Source organism: Panthera pardus, unplaced genomic scaffold, assembly GCF_024362965.1.
Source record: "Panthera pardus isolate Hobbes unplaced genomic scaffold, ASM2436296v1 HiC_scaffold_20, whole genome shotgun sequence".
In the NCBI taxonomy this organism is placed as follows: Eukaryota; Metazoa; Chordata; class Mammalia; order Carnivora; family Felidae; genus Panthera; species Panthera pardus.
In genome coordinates this window covers 19310046-19333689 of record NW_026526766.1, presented here as the reverse complement: position 1 = coordinate 19333689, position 23644 = coordinate 19310046, and the positions used below count along the sequence as shown (strand labels likewise).

Genomic DNA, 23644 nt, shown 5'->3' with positions numbered 1-23644 from the left:
TGGCCCAGCATCCCTGCAGTTTAGGATTTTTAAGTAAGCATTCTTATTATTAAAATAAACCAGGATGGATTTGATAGATTTTCATTTTGTATTTCCAGATGCTGTTCATGCAGTTAAACAGATTTCTCACTTTAACACTTGGTTAAATCCGAAAGATGTTCCAACTTTGTTCCAAATCCTTCCAGATGCAATGTAACTGCATCTCCCTTTCAAAGACAGCCTGTGGGCACTCGGCGCTAATATGGAGTAAGCTTGGACAAGAATGAGTGGGGACAGCCAACTCCTTCCAGTCTGGAGGGTGCTGTTGCCTTTACCATCTGTTGGTTGTTATTAGCTAATCATGCCGTGTGCTGGTCTATCTACCATGAGGACACCAGACCTCCAGTGAGCAGGGTCATTGGGAAATTATATTCCATATAATTGAACTATGTGGAAAGTTAAGGCCAAGCATTCTTGCCATGGTGGTCTGAAAGCTTTTGCTTCGATGTTTGTTTGTTTTTTTCTTTCTCATTTATAGTTTGGTGTAAATCTGTTACTCTTAGTTTTATTGTTGGATAATCCTTTTATTTTTAGAATAAATCTTTTTGGCCGTAATCTTAAAAAAAAAACCCGAAAGTGTATGTTTAACACAAAATTAAATACTGAGTTTTTGTTTCTCAAGAGGGTTAACAATAATTTGTAACTTGTACAAAATTGTTTATCAGTATTTAGCATCTACCATGGTGGCCATCATGATGTCATCAACCACACAAAATTCAAAACACACGTTTCTGCTGAAAAAGTATCAGCCTCTACTTCTAAAATCAGCTGTTATTTTCAAAGTATTGTACCCAAAATGACATTTTAGCATGGGCAGCTGCAGAAAATGCATTTTTATGTTACTCTGGGAAACATGACTTTTCACTTAGATCAAGTGATCCATGTTAATTTAGCTCATTTTTTTATTCCAAGTTTTCTTATGCATGTACAAAAAAATTGAAAAAAGGAACTATTCTGTGAAACTCAGCAGAAGAAAATCTTTGCAAATAATGAATGGTTTGATTTTTTTTTTCTCCCTTTAATTCAGGGAGGCAACGTGAAGTTTTTGAACGTTCATTCTGATAAAGTGAAATATCTTGGCATTATTTGGGATAATATCGTAAATGCTTTTGCCTCTTTAAAAATTGTTGAAAGTAAAAGTATTTAGTGATAAGGAGATGAATATAGTTCTTGATGGAGCACAGTATCATGGTAAAACATTTATTAAATTAAGAAGCCTACGGAGCAGAATGTGTTTGGAATTAGTTATGACTCACCAATAAGTCAATTATGTCCAAACAAGTTGTGATAATCTATTAAGAATGACTTTTGTCTCCCAAAGTATTTGTGATAGGATAATATTCTACACTATACAAAAAGATAGCTCTATGGAAATATTGGAACTGAAATACTTATGTATTTTAAGTTGAAAAATAAAAGAGTTAACAGGACCTTCCGTGTAGCAGAATTTGTTCCGGGCTTACCAGATATTTCAGCCCCGCAAAAAGAGAATATTTCCAAAATAAAAATATTAAGGTCTATAGAGAAGGACCCGTTGAAAATGTTAACAATTTCAAATTTATTAACCTGAAACAGCTGGTGCGATTTTGGAAAATATTGTGGGTAATGATATGAAATAGCTTATTATACAATATATCCATATTGAAAAAATATAATCTTCTGAAAAAATGTCAGGGACATGATGTCAGAACAAATGTGGCTAAGAACATGACTGAAATACACGAATGTACCAAGAAAATTCCTTCTCACTTTTTTTTTTTACTTAATCTACATGGAAAATTGAAAGTTTTATTTTTGAGAAAGAATTTTATATTTGAAAACATTTTGATAATACTAATGTTAGTCAAACTGATTTGTTGGTCAATAAAAAAATATTTGAAAGCTTATAGCATTATTTTCAGTAGCCCTTTTCATAGTTGAAAATGTCAGTGCGTAGACTGTGAACTCTAGCATTATTTCCCATTGGAAGATGACCAGTTTCTCACTGCTTGTCTGAGTACCTTTTTACAACTCTTATCCATAATCTTCCTGAAATTTGTGGGGTTTTTTAGTTTATTTATTTCTTTTTGAGAGAGACAGAGAGACCATGAGTGGGGGAAGGGCAGAGAGAGAGAGAGAGGGAGAATCCCAAACAGGCTCTGCGCTTAGCGTGCAGCTTGACCCTACAACCACGAGATCGTGAACTGAGCCAAAATCAAGAGTCGGATGCTCAACCGACTGAGCCACCCTGGCGCCCCTGAAATTTGGGTTCTTAATCAAAGTGACAAATTATAGAACTTAATATTTAACACCTGCCCCCGTCACCCCCCCCCTACACACACACACACACAAATACCTAATGAGATGTGACTTCTCTTATTTCTTCCTACTCAGGTTATAATGTGTCATTACTGTCTTTCATTGGAGGCAGTGATGCTGTCCGTTCATTTTTCCATTCCTAATGTTGGCACAGTTTCTTGCTGAGTTGAAGAGGTATTGAAACAAGTGTTCTAAAAGACTCCCTCCTTTGCCCAAGATCCTGGGACTGGGAGCCTTTCGCTTTCGGTTCTGAGCACACTTTCTGAAGCCGTAAAGGGCAGGTTTCACAGGGAATGTCCCAGAAAGATTACACCCGCTGGGATGGACTCTGGCATCGTCGGGAACATCTGGGAATGCTTCATTAAGGAGCTTGTTCTTTTAATTTTTGCAGCTTTGTTCGAAATTCTACCAAGCCAAGCAGGGGAAGCTTCTTTATCTGTTCCTCCTGTTGTGAAACAAAATAAAATCCCAAGCCAGCAGCAGCTTAGTCCTCTGGCTAATAAGATTGTAGGAGCACAGACATTGCAAAGAGCTAAAATGATTAGGTTTCTTCTGAGACATTATATGAGGAAATGAGCCACAGACATAATGTGATCTCAAAAATGAAGATGCTATGAATCCCTAAAGCAAGCATTTACCTATTATGCCAGAATAGGGGAGAATCCATCTGTTGGTTGTTTCGCTTGTATAAAATCAACCCCTGTCTGTTGGAAGTCGCAGTCTCTACGCAGTTCCTCAGAATGTGATCCCTGTGAACACCGTCCTATCAACTGACCTGAGAAGGGAGAAGCCACCGTGGCCAGGCAGGTCTGGGAGGTGCGGTAGTGTCTCCAACCCTGGCCTGTGCTCGTGGGTTTCTGGCACCATGACCTTATTAACAGTTCTGAGTTCTGCAGTACAGACATCGGTTTAACTTTTTGTAACCCTCATTCTCCACCGTTATCTGCCTTTGATCTTAGAACCCATTTTTTTCAAATAGCCATTAAAACCCAAAGTACCTAATGCTCCTTGAATATTCTTTGAAAGCAGCCTGAAAAGTTTACCTCATTATTTTTTTATAAATATGCACATCTTAAGAATCTCCCTTTCTAATTTCTTCTTTATCACTATTACTTTACGCAAACTCTTGGAAAATAAGCCGGCTTTCACAGTATTCGTGACGTGTAGGTGTGTCACATTCATACTGTGCCATTACCATCATAATCATGAAGTGACATTTCAGCTGTGCACAGTTTTAATATCGCATCCTAAGATTTTACAGACCTGAGAGCAAAATTCTTTGTAATGGAACCATGTAATTAATCAGTCAACACTCTCTTTGGACTGATTCATATATATTATGTCATGCTGCATCAAGCATCTGACCTACAGTGTCATTGATAATGGTAATTAGGACATGGCAGACAGACATGAAAAAGGAAGATGATAAGCAGAGAACTCAACAGAAGAATATTTATACCGAATTTATGGTGGTAGAGCCAAGAAAGAGATTGAGCCCCTTAAAAGAAAAAAGAATATTTTAAACAAGAAGTATTTCCTCCACCAAGAAGGAATTCGTTGTATTTTAGAATAGGCAGATACAGCCATTAGTGAAGCAAACTCAAAGGGAGAAATACATTTCCAGCGAATGTGTTTTAGGAAAGGCAGCATGCCTTATAGTCATTGATTGCCTTGGTGAACACGGTAATAGAGACTAAAAATAAAAATCTGTGATAGAAGAACAAGTTCAATAATGGGATAATAGGGGGGCCAGGGGGGCCCAGTCGGCTAAGCATCGGACTTCGGCTCAGGTCGTGATCTCACGGTTTGTGAGTTCCAGCCCCACATCCTGCTCTTTGCTGGCAGCACAGAGCCTGCTTCAGATTCTCTCTCGCTCTCTCACTCTGTCTCTCTGCCCCTCTCCCTTTCTCAAAAATAAATAAACATTAAATAATAATAATAATGGGAGAATCAATTTGTAAAGTCGTAATGAAAGAATAATATGTGACAGTCTAATAAACTTTCTTGTCGAGTATTTTATTATTTGGGACATTTTATTTCACACAGATTCTCTGCTTTGTCAGTGTCCAGTGCATTGCCTGACACATGATAGGTAAATGTTTGTTGAAATAATTACGGATGGCAATTATTTATTTATGGTAATTTTGAGATACCACAATATTTCACAGTAATTATAATTTTTTTTTTTAGGCATTTTACTTTCCTAACAGTCCTACAATGAGTTATTTTCCCATCTTCTAGATGGGAATACTGAGATTCAGGAAGCATGAGTGACTGGCCTGAAGACACAGGGCTGGTGTGTGAGAATTAAGACTGAAGTCTGGTTTGGTGTCAAAATTAAAATTCTTCCTCCTTCCACTCTGGTTCTCTGGATTACTCAGTGAAAAATTCAGTAGTCTCCATATGAGACTGGTGCGAAGAGGAACGTGGGTGCTTAGCAAAGGAAAATCAGTAGATTCCTAGCTCTGAAGGATTCCGCACACAGGATGTATAATCTTCGTCAGGGACCTCAAAAGGCTGTGTCACAGGGGCACCTGGGTGGCCCAGTCGGTTGAGCGTCCGACTCTTGATTTCGGCTCAGGTCACGATCTCATGGTTTGTGGGATCAAACCCCACGTTGGGCTCCATGCTGATAGCTCAGGGCCTGCGTGAGATTCTCTCTCTTGCTCTCTCTGCCTCTCCCCCACTGAAGCTTGCTCTTTCTCTCAAAAAAAAAAAAAAAAAAAAAAAAAAAAAAAAACAAGTTTGCATCATGTAGTAATTTGTAATTTTGTTGAGCAACGAGTTGAATCCTAAGTGTGGAGAGGCTCTTCTGTGGGAGTGAGTCATTTGCCACGTGAACCCAGTCGGCAGGAGCTCGGTGTGACTTTGCTGTCCTTTGTCATTTATGCGGTAATGGTCATAAAAAGATTCATCCACCACAACTGTGGCCTGTGTGCAATGCGCCTTAATGAAGGTCAGCTCTTTAAGTTGTGCTGAAGTCAGAAAAGGTGAAGTGGTCTAAGAAATGATAGCTGTCATCCAAGTTTTCTGTAGGAAATGTTATGCTGAGAGGTGTTTACCAATTTGAGGACTCAGAGATCCAGGATTCAGTATGACCTCCAGAATACTATTATGACCTCAATATTATTATGAGCAAAGTAAGGCTTGGGTGACTTGCCCAACGTCACAGAAGCCAGTAGGTGCGTGCAGCGTGGTTTATGTGTTCTGTGCTATTTTTCCTTTTCTTTTGCTTTTTCCGTAACTGGTAGCTTTAGGTGTTAGGCTCTGCCTTTACGTATTTTAGGTGCATTCTGCCTCTTAAGCCTTCTGAGGTAAGTTCTATTTCTACCCTCATTTGACAGATTGGGAACCAGAGGTTTAAAAGTGTTGAATAGCGTGCCCAGGGTCCCCTCTGTTCACGCGGGGTGAAGGTGGGCTCACAACACAGCAATCTCATCCCAGGGTCCCTTATTTTACTCTGTGCTTCCTTAGAACAAAAGAAAATAAAACACAAAGCATGGGATGTTTTCCCCCCACACTTTATTTAGGAGTCTGCAGGGTTTTGTTTTGTTTTGTTTTGTTTTGTTTTGTTTCTTAGAGTCAAATGTGAAAATGGAAATACGCACCAAGGAAAAACAAAAATGAGATGATTTGAGCCTTGGTTCAGAGTTAAAACAGACTCTGACAGTGTTTCAGACTCTAATTCAGAGGTCTTTTGCTTGTGTTGGGCGCCCTTTCAAACAGAGCAGCCCTAATGAGCTGCCGAATGTTGTGTCTGAGGGCTTCCACAAATGTGGAAGTTACCATTTGGTTTTCTACTTCTGGGTTGTAGGAACCGGAATAAGTGCGACATTCTAGCCTAAAGCCACCCCCGAGCCGTTAATGGGTTTTTGAAAATCCTTCCAAAGTGATTATAAGGTCCTTTTTATGTCATCCAAAGGCTTGGCCTTTTGTGGGCAGGGCAAGACCCACGTTGGTGGGGACTCAGTTCGTCCTTCCCTTTGCCGAAGCCACCGTGGAAATACCAACACGTCCAAGATTTACCTGAATTTTATGACCACCGAGTCGTGAAAACAAGACATTACCACATTGGCCCATCTTGTGGTTTCCATGTGGTCTTTCCCTAGAATTCTGCCAGAGTTCCTAAGAGGAGCTACTTCGTCTTCACAGAGTTCCGCTAAGGCTGGCCACCAGCTTGCTAAGAACACTGAAAGCGAGCATTCATCATTAAATATTTCCAGTGTGTTCCACTGTAACTTGAAATGAAATAGAATTGTATTTTACATTCTATTCGATGAACTCATACCTGTTTACTGTGCACAGAGTTCCAAATGAGCGCAGTAGTCCTCTGTAATTGTTATTTATATTATTAGAAATGAATTCTTTCCTTTTCATCATAGTTAGGCTTTTTCAATTATAATTATTTAATTTTGCGTGATTGCTTGTGATTTTCACTATTATTCACATTGGACATTTGGACAAATAGAAGAAAACAAATAGAGTTCCTATTCTCACATAGCAAAAGAATATTATTAACGCATCCAGAATATTTTTTACAAAGGAAATTGAGAGGATTTACTTTCATTGGGGACATTTATAGAAGCAGTTTTAAGATTCTATGTGTATTTTGTAAAATGCTGTCATACTTTTAAATAACTTACGGAACTTCAGAGAACGTTCTTACATAAGTGCAAATTACGGTTGCTTATATTTGGATGTCATTTTCCCAAACAGCAAGGGTGGAATTAAACAATGAAGTCTAAGAGACAGTAAAGGTGACTTCGAGATTCTGATATGGGTCAAAGCCAAGTGGTGACCTGTGTTTTTTGAGAGTGATATTCTTTCATAGATGGTAGACGTTGACTTCTGAGTTAGGGTTCATAGTTGAGACTAGCATTGGAACTTTCTCGGAGGGGGAGGTTAGTTTGAATTAAGAGTCAGCATGAAACTTCCTCACTAGACTGGTGTTTTCACAGTTAAGAGAGAGGGCCATGTTGATTTTGTCCTCTGCGCCTTTGTTCATTTCTTCCTCCTCCCTGGAAGCATCGTGTGTCTTTATCTCCACCTGACAGCTAAATCCTGTCTTCTCTCCGACATCGCGTTTGATCTCCTCTGTCGGTGGTGAGTTCTATTTGCTCAGTCCTTGTGCAGCATTACTCGTGTACAGACTTACTGTGTTCTGTTCCTGAGGCGCTGGTTGGAAATAGTGAAATGTTGTTTCAGTACATGGTATATGACATGCTCCTGGGTGCTGTATGCATCCTAGATGCATGTCCTCTGTGTTTGTAATCATATTACTTGTGGCCGGATGAGTCCTCGATTCGGTCTAATGGCATCCTGTTACAGACAAGGAAAATGAAGTTCTAAAAGAAAGAACTGGGCTTTCTCCTAAGGGTCATGGCCGGTTAGCGTTATGGGTAAAGCCAGGACTGGAAGGTAGATGTCCTGGTTGCAAGATGGTGCAGTTTTTACTCTTCCTTCCTTGTATCCTTCATTCAGTAAATTTGTATTGAGCATCTCCCATGTGACAGGCACTCTGCTAGGACCTGAGCAGTGTTGCGTGTGTCTTGCAACTTCTTCTGTGAACGGAGAGGAAGATACTAACCAATATCATACAAATAGATGTGCACCAGCCACCCCAATAAGTGTCGCTGAGGATTGTGCCCTTGTATGAGAGTAGTAACGGGTAATAGATTTCCTTGAGAAACTGACTTCGACCTGTAGGACCTGGCATTGTGTTTCTGTGTATTTTTTAAGCACACTTAAATTAGACACATATTTGTTGTATGGGCCCCCAAAGAAATTAGAACCAATAAGCTACAGCCCGTTCCCTCATTGTATAGTCTAGAAGGGGGATAAGTCAAGACGTAACTATTGACATAAAGCAAAGCATAGAAGTTCCGTGGTGCAAAGGATGCAAAGATAACTTTTTTGGAGGCGAAGCAAATGGAAATAACTTCCAGGGGGAGAGGCAGCATAGGATACAGCCCTGGAACAAGAGCTAAAGAGAGGAAGACGGAAGGCATTCCAATGGTGAGTGAAAGCAAGCATAGGTAGCCTGAGATAAGAAATGACAGGTCTGGCAATAGAAAACGGTGTCATTTTACAGCAGCAGGCTCTTGTGGAAAGTCACAACTATACACTGTTGAGAATGTTGTCTTTTTTTTTTAATGCCCTGGCAGTCAGCTGAACTTAAGGATGGACATGCAAATATTCCCTCTCGTTCCTACTCCTGGAGCACATAACCCTGTGCTTTGTTGGGCTGCCATCTGTATGAACCATTTCCCCCCACCCCCTGAAAGAACTACATCTGGTTCTCAAATTGTTCTATTACCTAGCTTTCCATTGGGGTCCAGTAAACATTTAATCATAAGAGTGAAAAGTGGCTGGTGTGTTGAAGGTCTTTTCTCTGCCAGAAGCTAACTTCTCTAGATGCGGAAACAGAACTTCCTCCAAATGACAAGACTGGCCCAGTATATCAAGGGCATTGAAGAAATAGTACGTATGCTAACTTGTGTTACCATGTAGCTTTTACCCCATTCAGAGTTTGGTGCCAGCCATTTCTCCCTATGGATATATAAATGTTTGCCTAAATATTATTGTAGAAAAATACTGAAAATTCACTACTTATTAGCATGTGTTAACCAGTAACCAGCTACTGTGTTTTAGATTCTGTGCAGGACAGTGTTAGTGGTCAAGCTTATCAGGGAAGCCAATGAAAAAGCATCTTTTTTTTTAATGCTTATTTATTTTTGAGAGAGAGAGGGGAGAGAGAGAGAGAGAGAGAAAGAGATGGGGGGAGAGCAAGCCAGAGAGCGTGCAAGTGGGGGAGGGGCATAGAGAGAGGGAGGCACAGAATCCGAAGCACGCTCCAGGCTCTGAGCTGTCAGCACAGAGCCCAATGTGGGGCTCGGACTGGTGAACCGTGAGATCATGACCTGAGCTCAAGGCGGAATGCTTAACCAACTGAGCCACCCAGAAGAGCATCTCTTGGAACATATGTTGCAGTTGAATGGCCCCTGATGTAGCTCAGTCACAGATATGTTTTATTTATCTTGTATAGTGTTGCCAAGGCCTAAAATTAGGGCTATTTCACAGAAAAACCTAGATTTTTTTTTTTTTTTTTGGCTTCCTTGAAAAATTGAAAGATCAGGCAACAATGGACCAACCTTGCCAATGGCAACAATTCGTTGGAGTTAAGGAGCAGCTGCCTTCTTTAATTAGGGAATATATTTGTGCCGCAGTTCCCATTACTCCCTATTGCCTGTATCCGGCCCATTGAGTCATTTCCCTGGCTTTCTGGCCCTTAAGAACATCTGTCAGTGACATCTGCTTTGGAATGATTTTTGCCTCTGTGAGCCTCTTCTCTTTAGCTTCCCGTAACAATTCCTGGCCAGCAAGGCAATTAATTATGATCAGAACAACTAGCATCTGCGAGCTTTGTAGTCTGCAGTGGCTCTCAAACTTTTGCATGCATCAGAATCGTAAGGCAGATTGTTGAGCCTCATTTCCAGAGTTTCAGATTCACAAGGTTTGAGGATCAGAGGGTTTGGATTTCTGTCAAATTCCCACGGAACGCTGATGGTGTGCGGACCAGCTTCTGAGAATCACTGAGCTATAGTACTAGAACACAACACAAAACAACATGAGGCTGGTGGGACAGTGTATGTTCCCCACCAGAAATAAAATGTGGAAAGGTTAAGTAACTTACCCAGGGTCATAAGAAGAAGTAGAGTCAGATTGAAAACCCTGTCTTTAGAGTATATCCAGCAGGAAACCATGTTGTAGATCCCTGCTTCTGCACCCAGCTGCCCCACAAGATCCCCAGAATCCTCTAGAGAACCCTGTAATGCAGATGTAGCTGTAGGGGTTCTAATTTAAGATTATGCCAAGGATGTGATCATTGTCCTATCTCCGGACACTGAGTTTGAACTTGCAGTGAGCACAGGCAGAGGCAAGGGTTGAAACCTGACTGTAGATCTCCCTGCAGAGGTATGAGACCTACTTGCTGGGCAGGACCTGTGACTAAGGAAGGCTCGCCGGGAGTAGAACTAAGGAACAGGACTCCAGGCTGGCAAGATCGCTCGCTGCTGGGATAACAGAACAGATCGCCTGGACAGGGACTAGGTACAAAAGCAACTACAGGGATCTCTTTTCCAAGACTGGGGTCCAGAGCAGAGCTAGAACTTCTCGGTTACTAGATCTGTCAAGGTCAGAACAGAACTAACAAGAAAGGTGATTTCTTCAGTCTCGTCATTTTAGGCTTCTTAAAACCTTACTTAAGTCCAGATTAATCTAATGATATGGGGCCCTTCCCACTTGCAAGGGAAGGTAGGTAAAGTTGGGGAACCAGACAGGGTCTCACATGGATTAAACTGATTTTTTAAAAAAATGTATTAAAGCTCCATCTGCTTAAAACCCTTTGAAATGAATAATTAGGTCACCGTGTGATCATGATAAGCCATCCACTAACCTAGTTTGGAAGTTTGTATTTCTGCAAGTAAGAGTGTAAATGTATTATCAGCTACCTACCTCCAGTCTCTAAGGCAGTTATATTTATATGTATGTATAATTTGCATACATATATTGATATAATGTAATTAAATGAATATACTGTATATATGTGTATATATATATATATACTATATATATATATAGTATATATATATATATGGATGTGAGCAGGGTTTTTATTTTGACAGGGATTTTAGGCAGTGGTATATTCTGGGTTGACTGTACCACATTTTGATTTCACTCTTATTGAAAACATTTTTTGTTTTATTTTTGTTAAGATTTTATTATTTATTTTTGAGAGAGAGAAGAGAGAGAGCATGAGCAGGGAGGGACAGAGAGAGGGAGACGCGGAATCCAAAGCAGGCCCCAGGCTCTGGGCTGTCTGCACAGAGCCTGATGCGCGGCTTGAACTCACAGACCATGAGATCATGACCTGAGCCGAAGTTGGAAGCCCAGTCGACTAAGCCATTAGTCATTTTTGACTGAAAACATTTTTTTAAAATTTAAATGCTTTTATTTATTTTTGGAAGAGAGAGAGAGAGAATGGAGGAGGGGCTGGCAGCAGGGGTGGGGGGCAGGGGACAGAGGATCCGAGCCGGGCTCTATGCTGACAGCTGGAGTTTATGAATAGCAAGATCATGACCTGAGCTGAAGTCAGGATGCCTAACCGACTGAGCCACCCAGGTGCCCCTCAAAAACCTTTTTAAAATCTCCTTACCTTTTTCCTACTAAATGTTGTAATGAAAATAACAAAGTCCTTTTTCCTTGTTAAAAAGTTGAATAGAATTCTCAATCTGATAATGTTGATAAGGCATGTATGAAAGATTCTGGAGGTCGAGGTGTGTTGGAATGGAGGGGGAATGGTTACTGTGTTTCACATTAAATCATTGATAAGAATTGTTCTTCTGGGGGTTTTATATCCTATCTTGAAAGGGAATGATAGAAATTAAACCTGATTATTTTAAGAGTCTGATTAAATTTATGCTAAGACGTAAACTCAAGGGCTGAGTGTATTATGTGTTTGATTATAATGAACTATAAATACAGAGGGCATAATTATTCCTGCTCTTTGCTTTAGGATTATGATAATCACCAGAAATGATCATATGTGTAGCATGACATCCTCAGTGTTCCGATGGGAAGCTGAACACTGTTTTCCTCTAATCAACATTACGTAGCCTCCAGGTTTACTGTAGAGGGAAAGATTTGGGACTGGATTCTCTGTAAGGAGAAAAGAAATGAAGCATTGCTTTTTGATAAACCAGGTTGAAAATGAGCACATGAAGGAAAACCTCAGTTGTGCGCAGTGTGATGTGCAAACCAAAGGCAGTGTTCAGTGACAGAGAGATTAAAACCGCTGTATTTGTTTTCCACAGGCTCATGCACAATTAGTTCGAGAAGTCGATGTGGAGAAGGTGTCTGCCTTTGAGAATCCATACGTAGATGCAATAAAGAGTTTATGGAATGATCCTGGAATCCAGGAATGCTATGATAGACGACGAGAATATCAGTTGTCTGACTCTACCAAATAGTGAGTATTCATCAAGGAGGCCCCTTGGATCTTTCTCTTCAGTTTCGTGTGTTCTGCAGTGATAACTTCTGTATTCTTGCACTTGTATTCGGTATCTGCCTCAGACTCCAGTTAGGAAGTACACATGTTAAACCTGTGCCAACCTCATACATGTAGACTCTTCTAAGGGACAGACTGGCATCATGAGTCAGAGAGAGGATTTCTTGTACTGTTTTCCATTTGAAAACCAAACTGAAAACTCAAGGAATCTGAATTATACCCACCCATTGCTTCCACCAAATTGCAGACCAGCAGTACTCAAACACATACTCCATTGTGATTTGAAATCCTGTAATGATAACTTTTCATACAAATTCCTGATCCTTTTGTCATGTGCCGGAAAACACGTACACACATTAAAAACCCCAAACAAATACTCTCGATTATGCCTTCTCACACATCACACTTCCTAGTTTCTAGTTTCCAGACGCAGAACCTTGACTGCTCTCGGGGAACCACTGTTATGTTGATGGACAGGTTTGCCCTTGCATGAAAATTCGTGTGAGTCTAATTTTGCATGCATTCCAAAATTGTTTGGTGAGCTGTCAATCAAAATCACGTGTCCTGGGAGAGATTTGCATCCTAGAGAGATTTGTTACTTCTCTAGATTAAATCTCGCCCAACAGAAAGAAAGTGAAGATCTGGCAATTGTTGGATTAATGTAATCAATGTAGTCAGCAATCTAGATAATCAGGCGCCTGAAAAATGGACTTTTTGTAGTATTTAGCCAGATTTCTGTCTACATTAATTATGTTAACCCAGGCTTCGCTTCTTGGTGTTGGTTCTGGGCGGACAGAAGAATGGATGGAAAAAAGTCCACAGCCTCAGGCCAGTTCATATGAAGTGACCCACTGGATGAGAGCAGGACCCTGGGGAAAATGAGGACCCCCAGAGGCTGGTTGGCATCACATATGGTGCCTGGAAGATCCAAGAGCTGATCAATTCTGTTTTCTCAATATAGTAGATCATGTTTCGACTTTGATTCTAGGCATTTGCGTAAGATCAGTTATGATTCAGGTCAGCCACAGAAATGTGGCCTGGTCACAGCAGTGCTTGTATTCCTATGGTAAATTTGCATTCCGTAATTCTAGAACGTGGCATAGAAGGCTCATGATCCCCATGTCTGTCATGTTTTAACTAGTGTTAATCCCCTGGTGTGCCTGTGGAATGTGTGCTTTCCTCGTTCCTTATTTTCTCTTTCCTTCTTCCACACCTTCATCTCACTGCCCTCCCGTCACTTCTCTTCCACACGCTGCCTGCCTGCCTGCCTGCCTGCCTGCCTTCGCCCCTCGTCCCTCCCTCCCGCCCTCCCTCCGGAACCTTTACTGTGTAAGTTTCTGTGAGTGCAGAGATGAGAGATGCAGTCAGCTCTTGTCTCTTCCAAATTCTGCCCCCTCAACCTTTGACCAGCTGTCTTTCTCTTACTTCCTGCCCCCTCTGTCCTTATGTTTGCTTTGCCATTTCAGATTTCATCTATCTCCCCATGGTGCTGTTGTGTTTTATCCCTTGTTCCCTGTTCCTGCTCAGTATGTCTCCTCCTATCTGCTTGCTTCCCCTCCACCCTCATCTGTCATTCTCGAGTTCTCCCGTCACTCCTCTCCACTTCTCACTGTGCTGCCGTGATGCCTCTCCTGACCCTTAGTAAGGAATGAATCCCCCGTTACCAAGTTCTTTTTACTAATAAATCCTCCAGTCTCTCATCGCATTCTAACCCCGATCTGTTAACTTTTATCATAAATCCCGTCTCTCCCCCTTCTCACCTGTTCTAGTCTTTACCCATGTGTAACTTTTCTCCCTACAGAGAGGTCTTGCCATTAGGGCATCAGAGAAGCAGTGTCGAATGATTATGTGCTTACCAAGGTCAGGGTTCCCCCTTAGGAAATGATTTTGCCTCTGCTCTGGGAATAGACCCTGTGAGTGATTCCTGTGTGCACCGAGGACACCTGTATCAGCTGCTGCGCATATATTCTTGAGACAAGGCTCTACACGTGTCTGGTGACATTCCTTAGCTTAGATTTGTGGATTTCTAGACAGGTGCCCATTAGTTAGTACAATAAGAGGACATGGCAACATCAGCTCTTTTAAGGAAAGAGCTATTTAAGACCATTTCTTGAACCTCCTGTTAACACTGTGATTTTGGGAAAGCTGCTGTCTGAGAATCCTGTCGTATAGGCTGCGTGAACCATAGAAACATGCCTTTGGACACATCCCTTATGCTGGAGTCAGACAGACATGTGGGGGCAGCTGGGGCAGGCTGATCTAAATTCCTTCAAATGATTATTCTTTAAACACTTCTATTTTCCCCTAATGGCGATGTGGAGAAGCTGATTTTCTGAACTATACACATAGATAGATAGATAGATAGATAGACAGACAGACAGATAGATAGATAGATGTTGGTTTATATGTATGCACATACACCTAATTCTTTTTTAACCATATTTGTGTGCAGAAGTAAGAAAGTAAATTATCACAGATCCTTACATACCAACATTTCAGGATCTATCTCTTTAAAAAAAAAATAGGACGGTTCCCCACATAGTAAATAATACCGTATTACACCTAAAATTAATCGTCAGTCCTTTTTGTCATTATACCCAGTTCACAGTCCCACTTCCCAAATTCTCCCAAGATGTCCTATAGAGTAGGTCGGTTTTAGGAGTACACGTTGCGTTGGTTTATATGTCCCTTAGGCTCTCGTGATCTAGTAGAGGCCTGTACGCATTTCACTGGCATGTTGAAGAGATTAGCCTGATTGCCTTATGTAGTATGAATTAACTTGCTCCGTTGTCTCTTGAATTTACTGTAAGCTGGAAATTACATTTAAAGACTTGATTCGATTCAAGCTAATTGTGAGTAAATTGCATTTTAAGAGATGTTGTTTGCCCATCATGGGCGCAGCTAAGGCTCCCCACGGTATTAGGGTGCCGACGCCCTCCCTTATAAAGTTCTATTTTTCCTTTTGCCACCAAAAGCAATCTGTGTGGTGTTATTTTGTCACTGGGTGATCTCTGGTTCCCCATCAACTTTTCACTTAATGGCTTCCATTCCATTTGATAAGTCTTGTGTGATTTAATGCTTCCCTTAGGATTTGTAAAAGAGTACATTTTCTACTTTTATCATTTGGTCCACATTGGTATTCTTCTGTGAAATACAAGGCTGTTTCCTTGGCTGGGGCTATTTGATTATCTTTTAACAAATTTTCTACTAAAAAGTATATGTTTCCATCTTTTTGTTACAGTAACTTGTTCTATAGACTAAATAGATGGTGACCGTACAACTTACCATTCCAGTGAGGACATTTTGAGAAGGAAGGGGTTGCTATTAATAGGCTGAAATAAAAGGCATAACCTGGGAATCCTGGTTAAGCAGGAACATTTGGTCAGTTTAGCTACATGAAACCTAGGGAGGCGTTTTGTATTTTGTTTGGGGTTTCCCCTCCCCTCTTTATTTTCGCTAGAAGACTGTTTACTTCAAGGGAAGTAGAACCAGGGTATTCCTACCAGTTATGTAAGGAGTTGTATGTGGAAACCTGAGTTAGCTGGCCCCGTGTTTCTGGTCTCTTCCCAAGACGAGTTAGTCCTCTTTATAGAGCGGTGGCCAACAGCTTGGCTGGCCGGCCTTTAATTCCACTGTGTCAGGAGCCCTGAGTATTAGAGACCCCTTTTTCTTCCCCAGTTAGGCTCGGGCACTTTTCCTTTCCCTCAGCTAGGAAAGCCCTCCCACCACGAAGATAGGACCTGTGGCTTTTGGGATTCACCCACCTGCTGCTTCATTTCACGTGTGTATAGCCCGAGTGGATGCTCTGGGAACCGCAGGAAGAACACTCAAAACGATGGGGGCCCCATATCTTGAGCACTGTTGATTCCCAGTACTGACTTCATTTTCACAGAATAACTATGAAATAGAAATAATTCAAAATAATTCTTGACTCTGTATTCCAGATAGCTGTTACCTCTTTTCTGACATTTTTTGTGTGCCCCCGACTGGTGTATTTTTAGTATTTGTATCTCCCTCCTATACTTCTTAAAGATTTTTCTGCATTGTTCTATCTTTACAATTAAACAACACCTCACTGGTGTTCTGGACGTGATTTCTTAAACAATATCATCACCTTCCAGAACTCTTCCAGAGCTCAGGACCACTTCTCTTGAGCAGTGTCTCCACTTGTAGTTCTTCAGTTTAGATTCAGGTGACACGTACAGATGTCATCTCTAGCAGTGTGAGAATCAGGGCCACGCACATCTGCTCAGAGTCGGCAGCACGACAGCTGTTGTCTCCAGGACCCTGCTGATGGCGAGAGTCTTGCCGGCCACATGCCAGGAGTACTGAGAGCAGAGGCCAAGCATGTCCTTATTCTTTCCTACGCGGTGAGCTCCTTTTCATCCTTCCAGACCCTGGTCAGTGGTCTGTTCTCTGAAAGTGTTGCCCAACACCAAAGATAGTGAGTCACTGTGTCCTGTGGGTTAGTACTTTGCACATCTCTTTCGTACCTGTTACCGTGTTTACTAAAGTGTCTCTCTCCTCAGAGCCTGACGGTGACTGCTCATGTTTGACCTTCACAGATGATCGTCCCATGAAATAATAGATGGGTAATTTTCCACTATTTCATTGACCATGATGTAGGTGCGGTCATGATGTAGGTGCCATTGTAGATGAACTGTGAAGTCAGAGCCGTGAAAGCATTCAAAGTTGTTGTTTCTTTCTCTTCTGCTATTTTTGAAGGTCTGAGTTCTGGAAAGTTCTGTTATCATCGTAACTGCTGTTTGCTGAACACTTATTCTATGTTAGATTGTGTACTTCTGTACTGTATGTAGTTAGATTCTTACTATATGTCAGATTCCACATGCATTATTTCATTTAATCCTCAAAGCCGCCTAAAGTGGTAGATATTTCCTATGATCCCCATCAAACAGTAGAGGAAACCGGTTGTCAGAGAGGTTGAGTAGCTTGGTTAAAGTCATACAGTTAGTAAGAGTAGGAGTAGGAGTCAAAATCACTTTTCTTCTTCTAAAGCCCCAGATCTTAATCACTGTGAAATACAGCTTTACAGAGGATGGATGGTTGAGAGAGAGATAGAAAACTGACTCTAGTTAGATGAATAGATGATAGATTAATAGATAAATGTCTATGATGAGATAAATCACTCACCATAGAAGATGCGAATTGTTCATTAATCTTTATAAATGTTGCCTATAGGTAGTTCCGTACATATGAGGTCAAGAAGGAAAATTATGTAGAGTTTACTGGAAAATAAACCCAGCAGGGTTTTGATTATCATCCAGAAAATCTACCCAGTTTAACAACATGTCAATTATTCATACACCGTGGAAGATGTTCTAAGTCACGGATAATTCAGAATTATTATTTCTTTATTTTAGCCTCTAGTCTTTTTTTAAAATATTTTTTTTGTGTTTATTTATTTTTGAGAGACGGGGGTTGGGGGGAGGTGAGAGAGGGGAAGAGAGAGAAGGAGACCGAGGATCTGAAGCAGGCCCTCTGACAGCAGAAAGCCCAGTGCGGGGCTCAAACCCACAAACTGTGAGATCATGACCTGAGCCAAAGTCAGACACTTAACCGACTGAGCCACCCAGGCGCCTCATATTATAGCCTCACGTCTTAACCCTTTCCCCCCATACTCTATCCATTAACTTTTTATTGGAGTTAAACTAGAGCCAGTAAGAAAGCTACAACAAAGTCATTTGAGCTTCCCTCTTTCTGCTTTGGTTAGCCAACTTACTGATCATAATAAACAGTGGGCAGGCAGCCCAGGAGCAAGGAAATGGGAAAGTCTAGGAGATGGATAAGCAGTTTTGGATAAGTTTGCAATTGACTTTCATTTGGTATATCCTTCTAATTTTATTGATCAAAAGAATAAATAGCACTCTAAGATGATGGAGAGTTTTGTGAATTTTCTTATTAACTTTTTTGTTACTGATTAAAAAAAAAGGCTGAGGGCTTTGAATATCTTTAGATAAAGAGCACAATAAACAGATGGCTGTAGGTTTACTCTTTTTTTTTTTTTTTTTTCTGGGGTTAACCATCTTTTTTTAATATACTGAGGCATCAGGTCAAATGAGTTCACTGCCTACAGTACTAAATCTCCATCACATTGGCATGTAGTGAGAGAAGTCCTCACACTGCAGGCTTTTGGCAAAGACTGCTCTGTGTTCACCTCAAGAGACCAAATAATCCCTAATCTCACCTTTCCTGAAGTTCCCTCCAAGGAGCTCAGCAGATCAGACACCTTCTTGAAATTTTCTGTAAATCCAAAACACATATGTAAATTGGCTTTTGGGCGTAAGTCACTGTTGGAGCTTACTTTTAACCTCATGCCTAAATTTTTAACTTAATTTAAAAATGTGTAAGGAAGGGCGCCTGGGTGGCTCAGTCTGTTAAGCGTCCGACTCCGGCTCAGGTCACGATCTCGCGGTCTGTGAGTTCGAGCCCCGCGTGGGGCTCTGTGCTGACAGCTCAGAGACTGGAGCCTGTTTCAGATTCTGTGTCTCCCTCTCTCTCTCCCCCTCCCCTGTTCATGCTCTGTCTCTCTCTGTTTCAAAAATAAATAAACGTTAAAATAAAAAATTTTTTTTTAAAAAATGTGCAAGGAATTTGAATGTTGAGCTCAAAATGCAATACAAATTTCAGAGGTAGACTCAGTATATCCACCTGATTTAGGGCTGAATTCTTTTGAAGAGATACCTTACTAAAAAGTTCCTGACTGATGAGCAAAATAGTTAACTCTAGGGTGCGTTTCCTTTGACGCTTGGAGCCATCCTGACTTTACTCTTCATCTGCTGATAAAAAGGAAGTGTAACCCTACTGCAGGCTTTTGGAGACAGACAAGATTATCGTCTTGTCAAGAGAACAGTGGGTCAAGGTCTAGTCTTTGATGGAGTTCCCTCTGCCACTCATCACCTCTGGGGTTGTGACGAAGTAAACCCCATTTGCTCCAGACTCTGGTGTGTGATCTATAATCTCTAAATTGCCTTCTAAATTCTGAAATCCTGTGATCTATTACAGTAGACTGCCTTTATCTGAGAAACCATTATCCTATGCAGTCAAGTGAAAACCTGGCACCCCCAAATTTCCCTGAGAATGGAATGAACAAAGATTATTCTCTACATGGTTAAATTACTAAAAATGCCATCTTGAGCCCAGAAGAGGGCATGGATATTGAATATGTTTGCTCTTTTTGAAAAGACCAACAATAGTATGTCATTTTTTTTTCACTTGAGTGACATATTTACTTCTATTTTTGTTCTGTTTTGTCATCTAATGAGCCGTATCTCCTAATAACCTTTTGCAAGAATGAAACAAACAAAACAAACAAAATTTTTGTCTTCCACAGTGAACTGATGATTCTAAGATGCGGGTCTTTATTATTCCTTTTTTAGAACCCTTGGCACTTCAGAGATGCTAAGATAAGACTTGGGTATGCTTTACACTCTAAGCTTCATTACTGCGATGTAATAGGGAAAGGGCACCTGTCTGCCATTCATTCACCCTGCCTGAAGGGCATAGCGGGTGCGAGTGACATGCTTCATATTGTCAGCTTGCTGCCCGCTCACGCTTTGGCCCAGCATCTTCAGCTTCTGTAGTTCGGCCTCTTCTTCACAGTCTCCCCAGGACGGCACTGTCCCCAGTTGAAACCAGGAATGTTGTTACTCCCGAACAGGGATTGGCAAACCCACAGGCCAAATTCAGCCCTGCTGCCTGTTTTTTTTTTTTTTTTTTATAAATAAAGTTTTATTGGAACACAACCACGCTCATTTGCTTATGTATTACCTATAGCTGGTTTTGCGCCCGTTGGCAGAGTTAAATAGTTGCAACAGAGACCGTATGGCCCACAAAGCCTAGAATATTCCCTGTCTGATTTTTACCTCCCCGCCTGCCCCCTTCTCCCCCCACAACTCAAATGGCAGGTATCTCTTAGAGAAGACTGAATGTTTACAGGCAACTGGTATTCTGCGTCCACTTGCGTTTAGATAGAACTTACCTTAGGGCCCCTGCCCTCTGAATTAACCCAAAGCTAGATTTCAGATTACTGAGAGAATGGATGGCTTGTATTCCTTCCGCAGTACTCAGTAAATGCTGCTTTGCACAACAAAACTTGATAGGAAGTGGGCATCGGAGAACCCTCTGTCATATTCCCTGTCTAGTACCAAAGGTAGCATGAATGACCAGAAATGTTCATTGAGTTGATTTGACTCTGAGAGCCAGGATTGTGTCTTACACGTCTTGCCTTTTGCTCATTGTCGTACCTGGAACAGCGGGTTAAGGAGAGTGTGATAGGTTTAACCATCAGTGGATCCAAGGGTAGAATTGACAGCCTTTTGTAATAGAACAGGTACCTGAGCAGAAGACAACTCTAGCTTCAGTCACAAGTGAGCTCTGGAACCTTGCTCTCTCCATGTAACCCTTTAGGTCATTTGGGTCCCTTTATTTTGACTCCTGCCTGCCAAGCAGTCTTTTAACTCTGACCGGATGACCCTGATGCTTCATTATCACTATGGCATCTTGATTTAAAGTGATGAGTTGAATTTTGATCTGTAATTAGTACAATTAGTTTACTATGACCAGCTGCTCAGACCTGATCATCCTTATCAGAATGAAAGTTCTGATCTTACGGAACCAACATCCAACCAAGTTAAGGGGACATGACGCTGAGATACCTACTTTAATCAGTCGTGTTTTTTCTCATGGCTGATGCTTGCCTACAACCACTGGAGCCTCTAGTTACTTAAAATTTTTTTAATGTTTATTTATTTATTTTTGAGACAGAGAGAGACAGAGCATGAGCAGGGGAGGAGCAGAGAGAGAGGGAGACACAGCATCCGAAGCAGGCTCCAGGTTTTGAGCTGTCAGCACAGAGCCCGACGCGGGGCTCGAACTCACGGACTGTGAGGTCATGACCTGAGCTGAAGTCGGACGCCCAACCGACTGAGCCACCCAGGCGCCCCTGCCTTGTAGTGTAGTTATTTAAAGCACATTCATCTCCATTGCCAGACTACAAGCTCCTTGAGGACAGGACTCGCATCTTTTTTTTTTTTTTTTTTTAATTTTATGGTTGGCACTCCATGTTTGCACAGTACCTAGCTTTCAGTGTAGACTTTCGGAGAAAGTAATTGGATGAATGACTGAATAGTAAGAAAGTGAGTGACTTCTGGGTTTTCCTAATTTCTTCCCATCTTTCTTTTCTCTTCGTTTCTGCCTACCCAAATCTCATTTTGTCTGCTCAGTGTAACTCATCCCCCACTTCTCCACACTATTCTCTCGTGACTACAGTTCATAATCATCTCTCCTTCCTTATGGCCTTCATAGTTAGCAGCTCACAATTTGGCACTTAATTATTTCTTAATTGATTCATCTGTGCTATCTTAGCTTCCCAGGTAGCCTCCTGTCCCTCAAGGCAAAGGATATATATATCTTAAGTATTTTGTACCAGCTCCCTGTGCCAGCCCCCCTCCCTCTGACACACACAGAGTGCATTAGCTTTAACATATAACAGATTTTCAGTAAGTTTGTGTAGATTAACTGAATTAAGCACTATCGTTACATTTCAGGACAAGCAGGCAAGGATAAAAAGCAGTTTTCTGATGTTTCTTGAGTTGCTTTGTTTTACTTTTTTTCATATTTATTTATTTATCTTGAGAGAGACGGGGAGAAGGAGAGAATCCCAAGCAGGCTCTGCGCTGTCAGCACAGAGCCTGATGGGGGGCTTGATCCCACGAATGGTGAGATCATGACCTGAGCCAAAAGCAGGAGTCTGATGCTTAACTGAGCCTCTCAGGCGCCCCTCTTGATATGTTTTAGAAGTGTAAAAATTTTGTCAGAATTAGTCAGCAGCTTTGAAAGTTACCACATAAAAGGCAAATAAAGCAGAAAGCCAGACCAGCAAATTGGAAAAGGCCTCTTCCTTCCCTTTTCTCTTCTCTCTTTTCTCATTTTGCTTTTTTTTTTTTTAATTTTTTTTTTTAACGTTTATTTATTTTTGAGACAGAGAGAGACAAAGCATGAACGGGGGAGGGTCAGAGAGAGGGAGATACAGAATCTGAAACAGGCTCCAGGCTCTGAGCTGTCAGCACAGAGCCCGACGCGGGGCTCGAACTCACGGACCTCGAGATCATGACCTGAGCCGAAGTCGGCCGCTTAACCGACTGAGCCACCCAGGCGCCCCTTGCTTTTGCTTTTAATTATAAGATCGATTTATTTGTTTGAGCGACAGACTGAAAAATCTATCTCCATGACCCAAGCAGATGCACAAGTTGCCTGGCCCATTTTCCATTTGACATCGATGGGCTCTTTATTTGAAGCATTCATATCAACTAACCATATATAAGATTCCTAAGAACCTGAAACTATTTAACAGATGCAGCGATAGGATCTTTTTATGAGACACTTAATTTACTTTTACAAATCTGCTTTCCTGAGTCGGTTTAGTTCTTTGGCCAAGGATAATTGAAATGCATGATTTCTTAGACTTCTCTTTTATCCCCCAGAATATTCTCCCTTGAGTTGTTTTCATAAACCATAAGGATATCACCTACTTGCTACCACTGGGTGATCTTTGTTTTAAATCTGTAATTTTGTACTGAAAACAAATAACTCCTTAGGACCCAAGTCCCCGTGATACATGCTGCCCTTTCTTGAACGCTGATCATGGTGTGCCAGGTGTTAAAAATGAAGGAGGAAAGTTGGTTTGCCCCCCAACAAAATGAGCTCTTCACGGGATGGGAGTGTTTGTGTAATGAGTAATCCTGTGCAGCTAACCAGCCTAACCAGATGACCAGGCAGGTTCCTTTCTGCAACAAGACCTGCCAGATGCAGGAGGTTGGGCACCAGACCCTGTACTTGACTGCCCCCGGCGACTGGCAGTTTCGCAGAACTGTTACTTCCCTCCATGTTGTTCTTTGAACGTTCGCTCTGTCTTTTTTATTTTTTGCCTTCGAGCCCCTGTGGTCACATGGTACCTGTACGGGAATCACGTGTTCCTGGTTGTCTCCTTAGCTTCAGCTGCTTTGGACAGTGTCCAAGAAGATCTCCTGGCGTGATCCAGCTTTGAACTCCCCTCAGACTGTTCCTCTTACAATGAGGCCTTCTTAGGTTTTTTGATGAGGCCGACCTAGTTTTTCTAACCTTCTTTTCAATAATTAAAAATGTGAAATTCTACCCGGAGCCATTTTCTGTGCCAGAACTTCCTTTTAATGTCTGACTTGAGCTGCAAATCTGTCATAAATG

General features: G+C 41.4%; 1 protein-coding gene across 3 annotated transcripts in view; it reads left to right on the top strand.

Moving 5' to 3' along the window:
• Window positions 1-23644, top strand: part of LOC109275364 (guanine nucleotide-binding protein G(q) subunit alpha) — a 315365-nt gene that overhangs the window by 200386 nt on the left and 91335 nt on the right. For all 3 annotated transcript variants that reach the window (XM_019463549.2, XM_019463550.2, XM_019463551.2), the window contains exon 3: window positions 12210-12364. In XM_019463549.2, the coding sequence (XP_019319094.1) occupies window positions 12210-12364 (155 nt within the window). The remainder of the gene's footprint in view (window positions 1-12209; window positions 12365-23644) is intronic.